General features: G+C 57.4%; 1 protein-coding gene across 3 annotated transcripts; it reads left to right on the top strand.

Moving 5' to 3' along the window:
* Positions 1 to 3721: 3721 nt before the first annotated feature.
* ATG101 (autophagy related 101) lies at positions 3722 to 11807 on the top strand. Of its 3 annotated transcripts, none has more exons than XM_030554882.1 (3): positions 3722 to 3822; positions 6835 to 7144; positions 9849 to 11807. In XM_030554882.1, the coding sequence occupies exons 2-3, from the start codon at positions 6893 to 6895 to the stop codon at positions 10251 to 10253; spliced, it is 657 nt and encodes a 218-aa protein (XP_030410742.1). In that variant the 5' UTR covers positions 3722 to 3822; positions 6835 to 6892; the 3' UTR covers positions 10254 to 11807. The 3 variants fall into 3 exon arrangements, with proteins under 3 accessions (XP_030410742.1, XP_030410743.1, XP_030410744.1); XM_030554883.1 differs by lacking the exon at positions 3722 to 3822 and adding an exon at positions 4712 to 4887; XM_030554884.1 differs by lacking the exon at positions 3722 to 3822 and adding an exon at positions 6352 to 6486.
* Positions 11808 to 17981: the final 6174 nt, after the last annotated feature.

The following is a 17981-nucleotide window of genomic DNA, read 5'->3' as shown; positions in this document are numbered from 1 at the left end:
ACCCCTTGCTGGCAGCTCTGCGCTGGGGGGCCTGTCCCAGACTCTCCAGCCCAGCACAGGGCAGGGCCTGTCCCCTTCCCAGCCAGGGCAGTGCGCCCTGCAGTGACGGCCCCCGAATTCCTTTGGCCTTGGCAGCACCCCAGTGAAATCCATCCGCTGGCACTTGTCAAACCTGGGCTCTCCTCACCCCAGGGCTATTTATACAGCCCAGCATTCTTCCAGGGGCGCGCAGCAGCCTGTCAGCTTCCAACCCCCAGCCCTGCCTCTGCGCCACCCCAGGCCTGGGCAGCCCCCTCTGAATGCCTGTCAATGGCTGGCTGGGGTGCAGGGGGAACCAGACTATAAGGCTGCATGGTCGTCCCAGCTCTGAGAGGAGTGCCCACCCGGCCTCCCCATTGGACCCCCGCCAGCATCTAGCCGCCGGGTGCTGATCTCATTGGCTTTGAGCTCTTGCGCCTGCCAGGGGCTGGTGGAGCAGGACACCTGGCCATTGTCAGCATCCCTGCTCCAAGCGCAGCCGTAGTGAACGGAAAGAGGGTCCTGTGCTGAGGTTGCTGCTGGCCACAGCCAGACCCTGGGGCTTTCTCTAGGTCCCCAGCTCACTGAGGCCCCCTTTGCCATTGCTCTGCACCTTGTGCCGTTCGCTGGGCCTGTGCAAAGTGCCAGCGACTCACACTCACTCAGCACTAGTGTAAATAATCCAAGGGGCGCAGCAGGACAACAGAGAATCAGACTCAGGGTCTCCTAATGCCTGGCGTGGACTGCGCCGCATTGGGAAGGACAGCTGGCCACACTGCCCTGCAGGGGCCCCATCTCCGATCCTACAGGCGCCCCAGGCTGCTCTCTGACCCCTAGGGAGCTGTGTCCAAAGCTCGCTCATATATACTCCAGCCAAGTTCTTCCTCCCTGCAACTATAAGAACTGAACCCTGCAAGCAGCCGCCCTTTAAAACTGGCTCCTTCCACTGAATGATCTTAACGCGCTTGAGAAATACCACCCAGTTATTCCCTGCCCTGTGGGGAAACTGAGGCACACAGAGCAGCGAAACAATTTGCCATACAAGTCCCTGGTCAAGGCAGAAAGAGAATGCGGGTCTCCTGGCTCCAGTTCTCCCTGTGCTAACCAGTGGACCCCACTCCCAGAACTGGGGCTAGAACCCAGGAGTCTTGACTCCCGAGCGGTGCTTTATTCACAGAATCAACCTTCCTCCTCAGTGTAAAAAATAAAAATAAGTAACTCTGATGTAATGACGCAGCAGCAGGGGAGGAAGGGCGAGTCTGGGGCTCTCACCCGTCCCCGACGTCCCTTCCCTGGATCACACCCTAAGACAAAGCTTCCCAGCGGGATAGGAGGGTTCCCAGCGGAATGACCTCACCGACGGGCAGCCCAGAGCTCAGCGCTAGGAATAGCCCATTCAGGCACCATGTATAAATAGCCTGGCAGGACAGTGACGGCATAAGCCCTTGCCGGTGCTATCTGCCCCGCGGAGCCAGTGAGAGATGACACCCAGTTTGAGGAGGACCAGGGAGAATATTTGACACGCTACCAGGGCTGTCCCGGCTCAGACACACAGCACCTCTGGACCTGCACTGTGCTAGGGGGAGAGAGAATGGACTCAGCAAAGGTCACGCCGCAGGCAAAGCTCCTGCTGGCTTCAGTAGGATTCTTGCTTGAGTGAGGCCCCAGGTCAAATGAAATTTGGGTCCCTCCTCCTCCTCAGGGCAGCTTCGTAACAGCCTGGTTTGGATGCAAATGGAGGAGTCTGCCCTGCACACTCCTGTAGTGTTTAGGAACAGGCTAGGGCCCCGTTCAGTGATCTGTGAGCCTGTTAGTGGTGCTCTCTGGTTTGCTGAAGCCCCAGAATAGCAGAGTGTGTGGGGCTGGGTGTGACAGGTTTGGGGAGCCTGGTTGCTTGGGATGGACTGTGGTAGTGGGGTTTCTTCACGGCGTTGTTTAAAGAGCAAAAGACAGAACAATCTCCCTCTAAACATTAAGCTGCTCTGTATTTTTCAAACAGTTGGCGCTTTATTCCCTTGGAGCAGGTGCGGAGTCATCTGAGGCCCTGTATAAATAATGTTCAGGGTTGCTAATGCTGGCAATATTTGGTGTATTTCCTATAGCCCCAACTCCTGGATTCATGTGACTCTCAGCTAGGGTTGCCAACTTTCTAATCACACCAAACTGAACACCCTAGCACTGCCTCTTCCCTGAGGCCCTGCCTCCCACTCTTCCCCAGCCTCACTCACTTCACTGGTCTGGGGCAGGGGGTTGGGGTGTGGGAGGGGGTGAGGGCTCTAAATGGCGGTGCGAGCTCTGGGATGGGAACAGAAATGAGGGGTTCAGGGTGCAGGAGGGGGCTCCAGCTGGAGCAGAGAGTTGGGGTGCAGGAGAGGATGAGCCCTCTGGCTAGGGGCTGGGGATGAGGGGTTTGGGGTGTGTGAGAGGGCTCCAGGCTGAGGGGTGGGGCCGAGGAATTTGGAATGTGGGAGGGGGCTGTGCGTTGAGGCAGGAGGGGATGAGGGCTCTGGGCTTGGGCCAGGGATGAGGGGTTCAGGGTGTGGGAGGGGGCTCTGGGCTGGGGATTGGAGTGTGGGGGGCATGAGGGCTCTGGCGTGAAGGAGGGGACTCCAGGCTTGGGAGGCTGTGGGGTGGAGGATGCTCTGGGTTTGGGGGGGGCTCTGAGCTCAGGCTCTGGGGTGCAGGAGGAGGCTCTGGGCTTGGGGGGGCTCTGGGATCAGGGTGCAGGCTCTGGGGTGCAGGAGGGGACTCCAGGCTTGGGGGGCACTGGGCTTGGGGTGTGGGCTCTGGGGTGCAGGAGGGGCTCTGGGGTTGGGGGGGCTCTGGGTTCCCGGCCAATGGAAGTGTGGAGCCAGCACTTGGGCAATGCACAAAGGCCTGTGGCCCCCCCACCTAGGAGCCAGACCTGCTGGCCACTTCCGGGGGGCAGCGCGGTCCCCCAGAACAGGCAGGGACCAGCCCACCTTAGCCCTGCAGCCCCGCCGACCGGACCTTTAATGGCCCAGTCGGCGGTGCAGACCAGAGCCGCCAGGGTCCCTTTTCGAGCGGGTGTTCCCGGCGCTCAGCTTGCTTTCAAAGGAAGTGGTTGCAGAGAAAAGGCAGGAACTGTGACCCAGGTAGGGCTGCCATTGCCAACCCTCCAGGGCTGTCCTGGAGTCCCCAGGAATTAAAGATTCGGTGGTGTGAGGAACCCTCCGGGAATCCACAGCCGGGGCCAAGGCAAAGAAACCCAGCGGCGTCATCACAACCTCCTGCTCGCCTGCCAAACTCGGGGATTTCTGAGTCTGAGCCAGGACTTTCAGGGGCTGCAGCGCCAGCCCGGTGCAAACCAAGGTTACCCCCAGTTCACCAAGGGGGAGAAACCCACGTGGAGGGGCCTGGGCTCCTGCAGTATCACCGCCCAGCGAGTCCGCCAAGCCAGGGGGCAGCCGAGAGCCAACGCTGCCGCCCGCCCTGCGAAGTGGGGCGCTCTTTGGCGCCCTCAGGGCCAGCTCTGTGGTTGTTCTTTTTCGGAACAAACCAAGTCAGAGCTGGAGAGGGGGGATTCGTTAACAAGTTTGTTTTGTTTGGGGGGTTCCAAAATAAATAAAAAGAAACAAAAGTAAATGCTGTTTCCCCCACTCCTTGAAGGGAAAAGGGGGGCCTGGGGGAGTCAGAGGAAGATGATGGTTTGCCCGGCGCAGATGGTCTATTCCACGCTCCCCATTCCCTGGGATGGGACGTTCCAAGGTCTCACTCCCCCTGTGCCGGGCGGGGGTGGTTCAGTCCAGGCGGAGGGGGGACCACGGCCGGCGGCGGAGGACGGTGAGTCGGGGGGAGGCAGGTGGTTCGTCCCGGCTTGGCCCCGCTCCCCGGGAGACTCCCGGCCGGGACCTCCCATAACGCCCCCGGGCCGGGACCCCTCCCGGGAGACTCCCGGCCGGGACCTCCCATGACCCCCGGGCCGGGACCCCTCCCGGGAGACTCCCGGCCGGGGCCCACACTCCCCCAACTTCCCACCCCGCTCTCGCCGGGCCCCCCCATGTCCCCATTCCCCTTCCCCCCCATTCAGGCCGGGCCCCCCCGCCCCCCCATTTCCCCATTCCGCCCCCCCGCCCCAGCCGGGCCCCCCCATCTCCCCATTCCCCAGCGATCTCTCCCCGCTCCGGCCAGGCCCCCCCATCTCCCCATTCCGCCCCCCCGCCCCAGCCGGACCCCCCATCTCCCCATTCCGTCCCCCCCCGCTCCGGCCAGGCCCCCCCATTTCCCCATTCCGCCCCCCCGTCCCAGCCGGACCCCCCCCATCTCCCCATTCCCCTTCCTCCCCATTCAGGCCGGGCCCCCCCCGCCCCAGCCGGACCCCCCCATGTCCCCATTCCCCTTCCCCCCCCCATTCAGGCCGGGGCCCCCCCCGCCCCAGCCAGGCCCCCCCCATCTCCCCATTCCCCGGCGATCTCCCCCTGCTCCGGACGGGCCCCCCCATCTCCCCATTCCGCCCCCCCCCTCCGGCCGGACCCCCCCATGTCCCCATTCCCCAGCGATCTCCCCCTGCTCCGGACGGGCCCTGTGAGCGGGATCCTGTGCCACAGGAACTTGCCTCCCCAGTTCCCAGGAATCGCCTCCTGCAGGCAGCCAGGGCCCTGACGCCTGGGGTCGCGGGGATCCCCCTTCTGAGCGGGAGTCAGGTCGCTGAGCTGCTCTTGCTGGTCTGCAGCGGGTGTGAGGATCCCGTGGTGACACCAGAGGAGATGGGGGGCGGGGTTCCCACCGTGACTTGGGAGCACCCCGAAGTGGTGATCACACTGCCCGTCTCGGGCCCTTCCGTCCAAGGAGCTGCCAGCGCTGGATAGACACCACTGGACTCATCCACCCTTCTCCTCCGAGAGGCGGGTCTGTACAAGCCTGTCAAGTGGTGGGGAAACTGAGGCACACAAGGGCGAAGGGACGTCTCCCTGGTGTCAGAAGCCAGGGAGCAAACCGGACAAAATTCCAGTGTTGATCACTTACCTGTAGCAGAGAAGAGAGCCCCAGGGGCTGGAGGAGGGGCTTTTCCTGGCCTTCTCACGGCCCAGTTCTCTCTCCTCCTTCACGGGTCAATACACGGGACCTGCTGTGCATTACAAATGTACCAGAGAAACCACCTCACCCAGACAGGGCCCAACTTGCGACTCCTGTCTACACCCATCACAGCAGCGTCTCCTGGACACCCACGACCACAGTGTCTGTCTAGGGCACCTTGCTAGGGTGGGTGCTAAGCTTTCTTACCTCTCTTCAGACTAGAGGATCATTCATCAGCCATCACCGCTGCTTAAGAGGAGATGCAGTTTCCTATAACCCTGATCTAAAGAATCGGTCTCCTCTTGCTAATGCAGACACGGGGTGTTTTTTGAAACGGCTTCAGTCTGGCTCTGCATGTCGTGGCCAGTCTGTGGACAACTCACAAGCTGGTTGTAAAAACCGACTTTCCAGGTGCTAGCTGAGCCAGGTTACGAAATCGTCTTTCTGGGAGGGGCGGAAGCATGAAATGTTGTTTGGTCTGGAGTACCCCGGGCCTATCGGATCTCCTCCCCCATTTTTTAAATAAGAGAAGGGTGTTTGTGTCACCTTAAATAGGAATCACTAGGGGGCAGTCTCTGCTATCATTACAGACAGACTTCTTTTACAGATGTGGTTAGGAGGCTGATTGCTTTGGCTTTCCACAGCAGAAATAGCCTCCCACCCCAATCCCCAGTTCCCCTGCAGGTTTAACATCAAGCTGACACATCTCTGGAGATCTCCGCCTTGTTTTGCAAGACTTGGAAGATCCCGAGGTTGTTTCGGGTCACACCCTGGACATGTGAGACAAAAGGACGGGAACGGTTATTCTTTATCATGGTCCGTTGCCATTCAGTTAGTCCCCGACATGCGGGGTTATAATGCTTTCTACAAAAGGAAAAAAAAATGTATTTTCCTACAGTAAAAATATTCTTTATCGAGAATAACTGCAAAAATATATGTTCAAGCAGGCATCTCGAGGCAGTGTGCTGTAGTGGTTAGAGCAAGGGAGTGAGAGCGAGGGCTCCATTTATTCAGCGCTTTTTTCCTTTCTTGCTGTGTGAGCCTGAGAATGTCATGTCTCTGTGCCTCATCCCTGTTTCACATCTGGGGAAGATGCCTAGCGCACAGTGGGGCTGGGCGGCTTAGTTCATGGTTGCAGAGCCTGCCGAGATCCTCTGATGAAAGGTGCTGTAGCAGTGCAAGGCTTTATTAATAAGTTCCAACGAAAGGTGACAATGTAGTGTTGCCTCTGTCAAGTGTCAGCATGTGCCGTGTGGCTGAGGGCGAGGAAGGCTGACGGTTACCCTCCTGTTGCAGAGCAGTGAGCTGAGGAACAGGGAGGCCAGGCCTTGCTCGTGGCCACCAAGCAAGTCTGTGGCAGAGTCCGGAATGGAACTCAGATCACGTGATTCCTGGGGCCCTGCTCGCACCAACAATTGACACACCCTGCTTGTGAGCAAACGACTGACCCTGGCTGTTCTGCTATGGTGACAATCAGTGGCACGGCCGTGCCTGGACATCCAGACAGAGCCCTGCCATGTTGAGAACTGTTCCTGCCCACAAGAGTTCACTCTCTCTGTACGGTCAGGAGGACAGGAGGGTGGTTCTCTCCATTGTACAGCTGGGGAAGTGGGGCCTGGGGACGCGAAGAGACATGGCCAAGGTCCCACAGTCAGTGGCAGAGCTGAGAACTTGTGCCCAGATTTCCCAGGCCGATGCCATTACCCCAGTCCCACCCTCCTCTCTGCTGCCACAGTCTGTCCTGCAGTCACAGTGTGCTGACGTGTTGCTTGGTTACAGGGCGAGGACCACTCTGCCGCCCCAGCTGGAAACATCGGCCTCGCAGGCGCAGACTGCCATGAACTGCCGTGCTGAGGTGCTGGAGGTCTCGGTGGAGGGCCGGCAGATCGAGGAGGCCATGCTTGCCGTGCTCCACACCATCCTTCTCCACCGCAGCACCGGCAAGTTCCACTACAAGAAGGAGGGGACCTACTCCATCGGGACAGTGGGGACGCAGGACGTCGATTGCGACTTCATTGACTTCACCTATGCCAGGGTCTCCTCCGAGGAGCTGGACCGGGCGCTGAGAAAGGCCGTCGGGGAATTCAAGGTAAAGAGCTTGGGGCCAGTCACCCTGGCTGACTTCTCGGAGGATGTGCAGACCAGAAATCCCAACAGGGGTTGGTGGAGCTGCAGGCCCGTAGCGCTGCTGTGAATCGGGCCCAAAGTGTTGAAAGGCAGGTACTCCGCATGAGAGGTTTTGGCCTTAACCTCCCAGGATGCGTCCTCGTTCCACGGTTAACCTAGGCTCCCCCCCCAGGGTTTAACCCAGCCATCTGCCATCCACCCAGAAGAGCCTCTGCCCCAAGTCTGGACATGTTTTAAGCCTGGGCAAGCTGACCCAGCTGGGAGGGTGGGTTAGAGCCCTGGCTGGGACCTGATCATTCTGCAGTAAGGATGCAGGCTGAATAGTTCGAGTGCTGATAGTCCTCCAGCGCCCTTCCAACAATTCCACCCCAAAGGACAGACAAGGTCTCCCTCACTTGGACTGGGAAGGAATCTTAGAGTCTCAGCACAGGGAACCCTGGGATACGTCCCCAGGCCCCCAGGGTGAGCGCAGAACCAGTGAGGACACAGAAACACAAAAAGAGATTGCAGGGGGGGACGGCTGAGCTAACCAGGTGCCGATCACGGAGGTTAACTCTGTAATGAAGACACGTCCTCAGTGCATTGCATTCTTCCTCTGTAAACCAGCTAACCCCAGCGATGGGTGTGGTGAGGCGAAGTGCTTGAAAATTCTCTGGGGAAAAGACACTAAGTGAAAAGTCATCTGAGGTAGGAAAATACTCCATTGCAAAGGGCTGGGAATGAACCCAGCATCCTGCACTTTGGGGCTACACAGCCTTCTTCACAGAGAGCATCATCGGAGTCCTCACAGAGCGGAAAGGAGAATTTTGTAGTTCTAGGTAGAGAGAGGCAGTGGCTCTGTGGATGGATGAGGTCTGGATACATTGACTCCCCCAGGCCATAGAGAGTTAATGGCAGGAGACATGAAGCCCTGGCAATTCAGCATCCTGTGGTCCTAGTACCATTTGGAGAGACACATCTCTGCCTGCTGCTTCGGCTCTCTCTCTCTGATGCCTTGCCTGACACCCTCTGCCTATTGCTCAAAGCTCGCAGTGTGTAATGCAGAGGGGCCTAGATACTGTCCATCTCACAATGCCTATTCGATGCAATTTGTGCCCCAGCTAATTTAGAGGCTATATTGGGGATGGTCAGATTGTGACAGAGTTTCTGTGGAATTAAATCCAAGACACATGTTGCTGTGAATTTTAACTAGGGAGATTTAGGGAACAAATCATCCCTTGAGTTTTCTGCATTATGAACCACGGTGTCCTAAATCCTGCTGAAAAAGTCATGGGAAGCAGTAGTGTCTGGGTTGTGGAGAGATTGGATGTCATCACTGTTCAAATACTTTTATCATCTGTACAGTGTCCAGTTTGGCAGCCCCATCCTGGATTTCCAGCCCTAGGAACTTACAATCCTCCTTAATAATCAAGGAAAGCGATGAAGGTTGCAAAGCACAACATTTAAATGCCCCTTTACGCTTTTTGGGATTCTGGGTTCTCCAGAGCAAATGCACACCTGGCAGAATTGAGTTACGTGGCGCTGCAGCTTTGGGTCTGAACTTCCTCTTCTCTGATGACAGGAGGAATGGCCTAGTGGTCAGGAGCTGGCCTGCAACTTGGGAGACCTGGGCTCATGTCCCTGCTCTGCCACAGTCAATGTGTGACCATGGGCAAGTCACTTAGCCTCACTGTGCCTCAGTTTCCCACCCAGACTGTTCTGCTGTAGAGGGCTGTTGGGGGGCGGGAGGTACATGAGCTGTTCAGACACTGGTGGCAGGGCCAGCTGAGTATCAGAGATTGCTAGAGCTGATACTTGCATATCACTAGTGTTTGCCAGGGGCTCCATCAATGCTAAGTGGGGTCTGTCACAGCTCAGGGAAACTGCAGCTGTAGTTCCTCCTCCATGGCCCAGCAAAGGCACCTGCTCTCAGGTGTCCAGCCCCTGGCCATCGCCTGTCTTGGATGGGGTACTTCCAGCCAGCCTTCACGGTTTTATTCCCAGCAGAGAAGCTGCCCACACCTGCTGGCTTTCTCTGCAGAGATGGTTAATGGTGGGACGGCACCACCCAGCACTTCCTGTGCAAACCTACTTTAGTCAAGAGGCACTACAAAGAAAGCACATTCTACACACATGCTAACACGTCGCCCATCTCTCACGTGGCTCTGGCAGGGGCAGTCCTTCCACACCCCACCAAGGCGTTTCCTTTGTAGTCACAAGTTCATCACAGCTTCTGTTCAGAACAGGCCCCCTCTGCCCTTTATACAGTTCAGGGGTCTTTGATCCAGACAATTGGCTTCTCTCCCCAGGGCGCAGCTTCAAAAGGGTGGACTCGGAGTGGGCCATTTGCATCCTTCTCACTCCTCAGGTTTGTCCTAGGAAATTCACTTTACACGCATTGTCTCAAAGTCCTTAGCAGTTCCCAACATCTCCATTTACTAAGCCCCTAGGAAAGTTACACTCAACCCTACAACAACACACAAAGCACTGCATTTTAAATACAGCGGGCCCCAGTGGATTAAATCTAATTCTGTAAGATTTAACTTAAACTGTATTGAATTATCTTAATTCCATAGGGGTTGTCCAGGACAGAGCTGGGGACTGTCTGTCATGGTTTGGCCAAATGGCCCTTGCTCCAGTGTCCCTAAGCACCTTGACCTTGACTGTGCCTGGTGCTCTCTCCACAGGACGCCCTCCGATACTCGGGCAGCGACGGCATCGGGCAGATCTCCCTGGAGTTCTACCAGAAGAAGAAGTCGCGCTGGCCCTTCTCGGATGAGTGCATCCCCTGGGAGGTGTGGACCATCAAGGTCAACGTGGTGAACCTGGCCAATGAGCAGGAGCGGCAGATCTGCCGGGAGAAGGTGGGAGAGAAACTGTGCGAGAAGATTATCAACATCGTGGAGGTGATGAACAGGCACGAGTACCTGCCCAAAATGCCCACCCAGTCAGAGGTGGACAACGTCTTCGACACAGGCCTGAAGGACGTGCAGCCCTACCTCTACAAGATCTCCTACCAGATCACCGACTCCCTCGGCTCCTCTGTCACCACCACCATGCGACGGCTCATCAAAGACACGCTGGCTCTGTAGGGCCAGGCCCCTGGGGACAGGGGGCGTCACTTTTCTGCTCCCCATCACACAGGATGACCCAGGGTGTCCCGGCAAGTAGAATCGTCTCAAGAGCACAGTCCCAGCTGGTGTTTGCCCGGGCAGGCCTCTCTGCTTAGACCTTCCCTTTCATCTGTACATTTCAGATGGAAGCGTTCTGCAGGCTGGACTTGGGCCGGCCCTTAATTGTGACTCTCCCTACGTGGGAGTCACCTGGGGCTGCGATCTGAAATGTCAGCAAACTGCTCCTAGTGCCACTGGCCTATATTGCATCTGGCCTGTCGTCTCCCTTCCCCTGGTCTCCCTTTCCTCCCTCAGATCCCTCCTGAAGCCCCCGTTCCCTTGCAGAACCTCATCCCTGCACTGCTTGGCACTGGGGCTGCTGCTGCCTTGTTTCATCGGAGTGGGATTGTGAATTCCTGGACAGGGCCCCTCCTCTTTCTCCCCTTGACTGTTTGGGGAGGGGCTTTGCACAGGCTCTAACAATACCGTGGTAACCTCTGGCTGGCGGTCGAGTCAGGGATTGTATTTCTCTGCCTTTAACACTATTTTGTTGTAACAGTGGGGAAAGAATTGTCCGCAACAGACAGCTGTGACACCCCCCACCTCACCCCACCCCCGAGCCGCGGTTAGAACAGCAGTCGGGAGTCTCTGTGGGTGCCCATGAGGCAAGGCCCTTCTCTGCCTTTCTCTCTATCTGGGAAAGGGGTAGAATGCTGCGAGTGGTCGAAGAGCACACCAGAGTAAGCAGAGAGTCTTTGCTAAGCTTTATAAAGCCCCTTCCTGGAAATACTGGAACGCAGCCGGGCACTTGCACAGCCACTAAAACCCGTATTCCCTAGTCTGTCATCTTAAACCAAGTCCACGTCTGACGTGCAGCAAATGTGGTGAGAGTGGCCGTTGTAAGCGGAGCGGGCTGGGGTGGCTGGAGACGTGAGTGCCGCGAAAGAGCGGCGGTTGCTTACGGTTCCTGCAAGCTCCGTCTCCACACAATGTGCCATCCGAGGGGCCAGTAACTACGTGTAGCTGGGCACATAGGAGCTATTGCTTGTGTGTGTCGTCCAGTGACCTCACTGCGCTGCCATCACCATCAAAAAGACTCCCTTCGTTCTTCCTGTCTGCTAAAAGAACACTAAGCAGCCAGGAGCTCTGTTTAAAGCTGGGGTGAGATCTCCAGACCCTGTCTCATCAACACTTACACCCCCGTCCCCACTTCCTCCCTAATGGAGACTGATGCCCAAGTGTTTGTTACAGACACGATGTTTAGAAACTGACCTGTCTGTAATCTGTAGATCTCATGCTCTGGGTGTAATGAAACTGGCCTGGGCCTTCCCTTTACTCGGGGTCTCGGATTGTCGAGAGTGTCTCCCCCCTGCTCAGATAGCGCCACCTCCATCAGATTCAGGCTTTGCCTCTTGCCCAGCCGTCATCCCAGCAGTAAAGCCCAGTCCTTGGTGCACGAGCACTTCTGCTCCAGAGGTGGAAATGAGCGTGTAGGTTTCTCTGAGTCTGCTAATAAACTGTTTTCACATCAGAGCTCTGTGTGCTCACGTGTTCTTACCAAGGGGCTGGGAGAGTCGAATGGGGGCCAGTGAAGTGAGAACAGTTGCTGGGTGAAGGGCAGAGCAATGGGGAAGCTGACGGAGCTGAATTTCAGGAGGGCTCAGGGCCAACCTATTCTGTGCTCTGCATCCACAGTCCCCTCCTGAACGCTCAGGTCCCATGGGGACATCTACAGCCAGATTCTCCAAAGAGCCCTGGGCCCAATCCTTGAGAAGTCTGGCACCTTCCCTGAGCCTGCACTTCCATCCCTTCCCTGGGCCAGATCATTCCTGACGGCGAAACAGATTTCCCAAGTTCCTCTGCTTGGCTGGCCGCAGTTAACAGGGTACGGTGCCTCTTGTGTCCACACCGCAGGTTCGGCTCCAGCCTGGACTGGTCGTCCCCAGGTGGTAACCAGCCATGATGGCTCGTCAGCCTGCTGTCAAATCCTGGGCAGCTCCTGGAGGATGTTTAAATCCAACTCCCACAGCCCTAGCAATGCATCTCAAAGGACAAAGAGCCTGGCAGTGGCTCTGCCTTAGAAGCCCCCCTGGAGCCTGTTTTCAGGCTTGCTGAGCACCCGTCAGGGAGGTCAGTGGGAGCTGCAGGAGCTCAGCACCCGTGGGAGACGCTGAAGGAAAAAGTGAAGCCTTCCTTATCAGTGGCTGCTGCTGAGAATTTTGGCTTAAAATTCTTCTCTGCTGCCCCAGCAGGGATGCAGGAGGGTTCTGGGCCAGTTCTGTGCCCAGCAGCTCTGGTCTCCAGCGGGGCCAGTGGGACACCTTTCCCCAGCACGAACTTTCAGTCGGAATGAATAGAAAGCCCCTAGAAAGGACAAGAACATAGACTCTAGGACTGGAAGGGACCTCGAGAGGTCGAGTCCAGTCCCCTGCCCTCATGGCAGGACCAAATACTGTCTAGACCATCCCTGATAGACATTTATCTAACCTACTCTTAAATATCTCCAGCGATGGAGATTCCACAACCTCCCTAGGCAATTTATTCCAGTGTTTAACTACCCTGACAGTTAGGAACTTTTTCCTAATGTCCAACTTAAATCTCCCTTGCTGCAGTTTAAGCCCCTTGCTTCTTGTTCTATCATTGGAGGCTAAGGTGAACAAGTTTTCTCCCTCCTCCTGATGACACCCTTTTAGATACCTGAAAACTGCTATCATGTCCCCTCTCAGTCTTCTCTTTTCCAAACTAAACAAACCCAATTCCTTCAGCCTTCCTTCATAGGTCATGTTCTCAAGACCTTTAATCATTCTTGTTGCTCTTCTCTGGACCCTCTCCAATTTCTCCACGTCTTTCTTGAAATGCGGTGCCCAGAACTGGACACAATACTCCAGCTGAGGCCTGACCAGCGCAGAGTAAAGCGGAAGAATGACTTCTCGTGTCTTGTTTACAACACACCTGTTAATGCATCCCAGAATCACTTTTGTTCCAGCTAAATAGCACAAGTCTAGAAGACCCATGGAAGACAATAGCTTCCAAGTAAGGTCCTAGCACTCGTTCAGAGGAGCAACTCTGCCCTGTAACCCTAGAGCCTGGCGGTAGTAGGAATGCAGTGTGTGACCTGTGGAGACGTGCTGGTTCACTGCCCAGGGGAAAGGGAGACCAAGGCAAGGAAGTGAAGATGGCAGTAATAGTGGATTATTCAGCGAGCCAGCAGTGGGCGAGTCAAACACCATGTGGCATTGAGCAGCGATTTCTTAGCCCAGGAAACAATTGCTTCTTGGAAAGCGCCCGGTGCGGCTCTTGGTGAGGGTTCGAAGTGGCATGCAGGTGGGTCATGTAGTGATGGTGTCTGAGCCATGGAGCAGCAGTGGAAGCAAGATCCAGGAGTTCAGTGATGCTGGGGAAGGAAGTGGGCTGAGTCCAGGCACTTGGGAATTTCAGCTGAGGATTTGCCCTTTAGAATCAACATGGAGGCTACTTCGGCCAGCGGCAGCAGTGCAGACAGAACAATGCAGCCACCCTGGGCCTGGCCACAGCAGCGGTTGGAAGAGCCCAGCCCTGCTAGCTAATACGCAGGGTAGGAAGTGAAAGGGACTCGGTCCAGCTGATGTTGCGGCAGGGCGAGGGGCTTGACTCCGCTGGGATTGGGGCAGGGTAGGAGGATTAACAAACTGACTGATGACAAACGCTCTGGCTCTTTAATGACCGGTGGGGAGTTGTTCTGCGGGTGCAGGGGTTGAGTCCAAGCTACACAAGGGTGTCTGCTGACAGCTGCACCGCAATCGCACCAAAGCCAAACTTAAATCATTGCTGAAACGGTCTCTCTTAAAACACTTCTGCTTGAAGCTCAGTGGTTGGCCAAGGTCCACTCACTCCAGTTCGGCCACATTTCAGCTACCTGTCTGCAAAAAGAAACAGCCCTAATCACTTCCTCGCTCCCCTGGCTCCACTCAAAGGAGCGAAACTTCCCAGCTAGGGTCTGGGGGGACGTATGGAGCGGAACAGCACAACGGTCGGCGTGAAGGTGGCAAGAGGGGGTTGGGGGTTGGACCCGAGCAGTATTTACCTGGGTTGTTACCGCAGTGCCTGGCTGAACAGGAGCCGGGTGGAGTAGGGGTGGTATAAACAGACTAGGAGCCAGGGGCTTGATCTTTACCAGCAGTAGCTGCTGAGGGTGAAATCTGGGCCTCTCTGAAGTCAGGGAGCTTTGCAATTGACTCATTGGAGCCAGGATTTCAACCTCCGCTCTGGACATCACCAAAGGCCCAGCTTTAGTGCCGAGAGGAGCCAGCCCAGATTCCCAGGGGTGTGTAGGGGGGGTGCACTGTCCCCTGGGGTGCAAGGTGTCTGGTTCCATGGAGGAGAATTGGGGGGTCAGTTTCCCAGGGGGGAGGGGTTCCCCTGGGATATGGGGGTGCAAGGTGTCTGGTTCCTTGGAGGAGCGGGGGGGGGGGCTGTTTCCCCAGTGGGGAAGGGTTTCCCCGGGGATATGGAGGTGCAGGGAGTCTCGTTCCCTGGAGGAGCATGGGGGGCTGTTCCCCCGGGATATGGAGGTGCAGGGAGTCTCGTTCCCTGGAGGAGCATAGGGGGCTGTTCCCCCAGGATATGGGGGTGCAGGGTGTCTGGTTCCCTGGAGGAGCATAGGGGGCTGTTCCCCCAGGATATGGGGGTGCAGGGTGTCTGGTTCCCTGGAGGAGCGGGGGGGGGGTCTGTTTCCCCGGTGGGGAGGGGTTTCCCGGGGGTATGGGGGTGCAGAGAGTTTCCTTCCCTGGAGGAGCATGGGGGCCTGTTCCCCGGGGATATAGAGGTGCAGGGAGTCTCGTTCCCTGGAGGAGCATAGGGGGCTGTTCCCCCAGGATATGGGGGTGCAGGGTGTCTGGTTCCCTGGAGGAGCATAGGGGGCTGTTCCCCCAGGATATGGGGGTGCAGGGTGTCTGGTTCCCTGGAGGAGCGGGGGGGGCTGTTTCCCCGGTGGGGAGGGGTTTCCCGGGGGATATGGGGGTGCAGGGAGTCTCCTTCCCTGGAGGAGCATGGGGGCCTGTTCCCCCGGGATATAGAGGTGAGGGAGTCTCGTTCCCTGGAGGAGCATTGGGGGCTGTTCCCCCAGGATATGGGGGTGCAGGGTGTCTGGTTCCCTGGAAGAGCATAGGGGGCTGTTCCCCCAGGATATGGGGGTGCAGGGTGTCTGGTTCCCTGGAGGAGCGGGGGGGTCTGTTTCCCCGGTGGGGAGGGGTTTCCCGGGGGATATGGGAGTGCAGGGAGTCTCCTTCCCTGGAGGAGCATGGGGGCCTGTTCCCCCGGGGATATGGGGGTGCAGGGAGATCAGCTGCTCCGCGCCATGGGGATGGAGGAAGACTCTTTTCTGACATCACTTAAGCCCTCCCCGCCCGTCACTGCTCCGCGGGCAGGTCTGCGGCAGGCAGCGCCGCGAGCTCCCGGGGGATTTGCACCGGGCCCGGGGCCGCGGGGACTGGCTGAGCCCAGTCCGGGAGCCCCCCGCCGCCGAGCAATGACCAGCAGCGCCCCGAGCCCCAGCCGCCCCCCGCGGGCCGCCGCCCCGACGCTGGACGCGATCCTGGGCGCCTGCTGCGCCCTGGGGAGCGGGGGCGCGGCGGGGGGCGCGGAGAGGAGCCGCTACCTGGCGCAGCTGGTGCAGATCGCGGTGCTCTGCGTCCTCTGCCTCACCGTCCTCTTCGGCCTCTTCTTCCTGGGCTGCTACCTGCTGCTCAAGGCGGGGAGCCTGGGCGGCCAGGCGGGGCCGGAGCGGAGCGGGGCCAAGGAGCTGGAAGTGGGGATGGGCACCTAGGGGCCCCGCGCCGGCCCCTTCCCCCCGGAGCTGGAGCCTGGCTGGAGGGTAACGGGACACCCCGCTGCTCCTCTCCCTGCTCGGCCGGACCCGAGAGCCCTTCCTCGCCTCTGCGAAGCTCGCTGGGCGCTTTCCGAGCCGCACCCGGGCCGGGCCGGGCCGGGCCGAGCGGGCCCCCTCGCTGGGTGACAGTTCACACGGGCTGGAGCCTGAACCAGGGCCTGGGGCCGCCCCTGCGCCGGGCAGAGCTGGGACCCCGCCGCGGCTTGCTCCTTCCTCGCCTAACCTGGGCAGAGCGGGGGCTGCAGACCCGGGACCGCTGGTAACTACGTGTGAACGGTGCTGCTGGAGCCCCGAGATCGTTTTCCTCCCGCCGCTGCTCCCTTCCGAATCCGTATTAAACTCCATGGAAACTAACTTCGGCTCCGAGTTCATTTTCAGGGGGAAATCACCCGGGGCCGGGGGTCGTGCCGCGGGAGAGCCGGCGGGACAGGCAGGCTCAGGAGCGCTCCGGGGCTGGGTCAGAGGGGACTCGAAGGCAGCTATATTCCACTACATGCATCCCACCAAGCGGGTATTCACCCAGGAAAGCTCGTGCTCCAATACCTCTGTTAGTCCATCAGGTGCCACAGGATTCTTTGCTGCGTTTACAGATCCAGACTAACGGGGCTCCCCCTCTGATACTCTGTATACACTGTGCAGATATAACATCAGATGGAAGGAAGGGGAACCTGACAGCAATGATTCAAAATCACAAGTTAGGAATTGTAGAAAATTGATAAGCCAAAGGACAGAAGGGGAACTCTACAGCCAGCAGAGTTAAGGACAATAAGGAGTTTTTCTTTTCTTTTCTTTTTAAAAATAAATTAGGAACAAAAAGAATCCTGACAGTGGGGTTGGTTCATTACTAGATGTAAATGGTAACATTCTGTGTCTGGGAGCAAAGGAAGCAGGCCAGCCTTGCTGGATGGGGGGCCATCCAGGGAAGCAGACTCTGAAAAAGATGTGGAGGCTGTGGTGGATAATCCACTGAACAGGAGCTTTCAGTCCAACGCTGTGGCCAAAAGAGTGAATGCGACCCTGGGGTGCACAAACAGGGGACTCTAAAGTAGGAGCAGAGAGGTTATTTTACTTGCTGCTGGAGTCCTGTGTCCAGTCCTGGAGCTCACAGTTCAAGAAGGAAGTTGATAAAGTACCCAGGGTTCAGCGAAGAGTCACAAGGTTGATTAAAGGATTTGAAAAAGTGATGGACTCAAATAGCTGCATCTGTTTAGCTTAACAAAGAGGTCGGGGTGACTTGATCACAGTCTGTAAGTATTTGCCTGGGGAGCAAATCTTTAACCAGGGGCTCTTCAGTCTTGCAGAGGAAGGTCCAACCTGACCCAGTGGCTGGAAGCAGAAGCAAGACACATTCGGACTGGACAGACCGTGGACATTTTCCACACTGAGAGTAAGTAACCATTGATGTCATTTCCCAGGGCCAGTGGCAGATTCTCCGTCACTGACCATTTTAAAATCCGGCTGGGATGTTTTTCGACAAGCTCGGCTCCAGAGATTATTGTGGGGCAGGTCTCTGGCTGTGCTATGCAGGAGGTCAGCCTGGTGGATGATCACAATGGTCCCATCTGGCATGGAATCTGTGAATTAGCAGCTGGAAATTAAAGGATTCAGGATCCATTTTCACCTGCCCCTGCCCTCCAAGATGTTTGGGGATCGCAAGGTGCTGCATAGATGTGGGGCAGCTCAGTGTCCATAGCCTTGTGCTCCAGGAGGGGAATGGCTCCCTGGGGCCATTTCACAGCTTGGCCTAAAACTCTGAGCTAGTGTGACAGCCAGGAGCCCTGACTCCCAGCCCTGTGCTCTGACCGCTACCCTACATTTTCATAGGTGGTTATGATTTATCT

This window comes from Gopherus evgoodei, chromosome 3, assembly GCF_007399415.2.
Source record: "Gopherus evgoodei ecotype Sinaloan lineage chromosome 3, rGopEvg1_v1.p, whole genome shotgun sequence".
Taxonomy (NCBI): Eukaryota; Metazoa; Chordata; order Testudines; family Testudinidae; genus Gopherus; species Gopherus evgoodei.
Note: the sequence above shows the minus strand (reverse complement) of the source record. Positions and strands in the feature narration are given on the sequence as shown.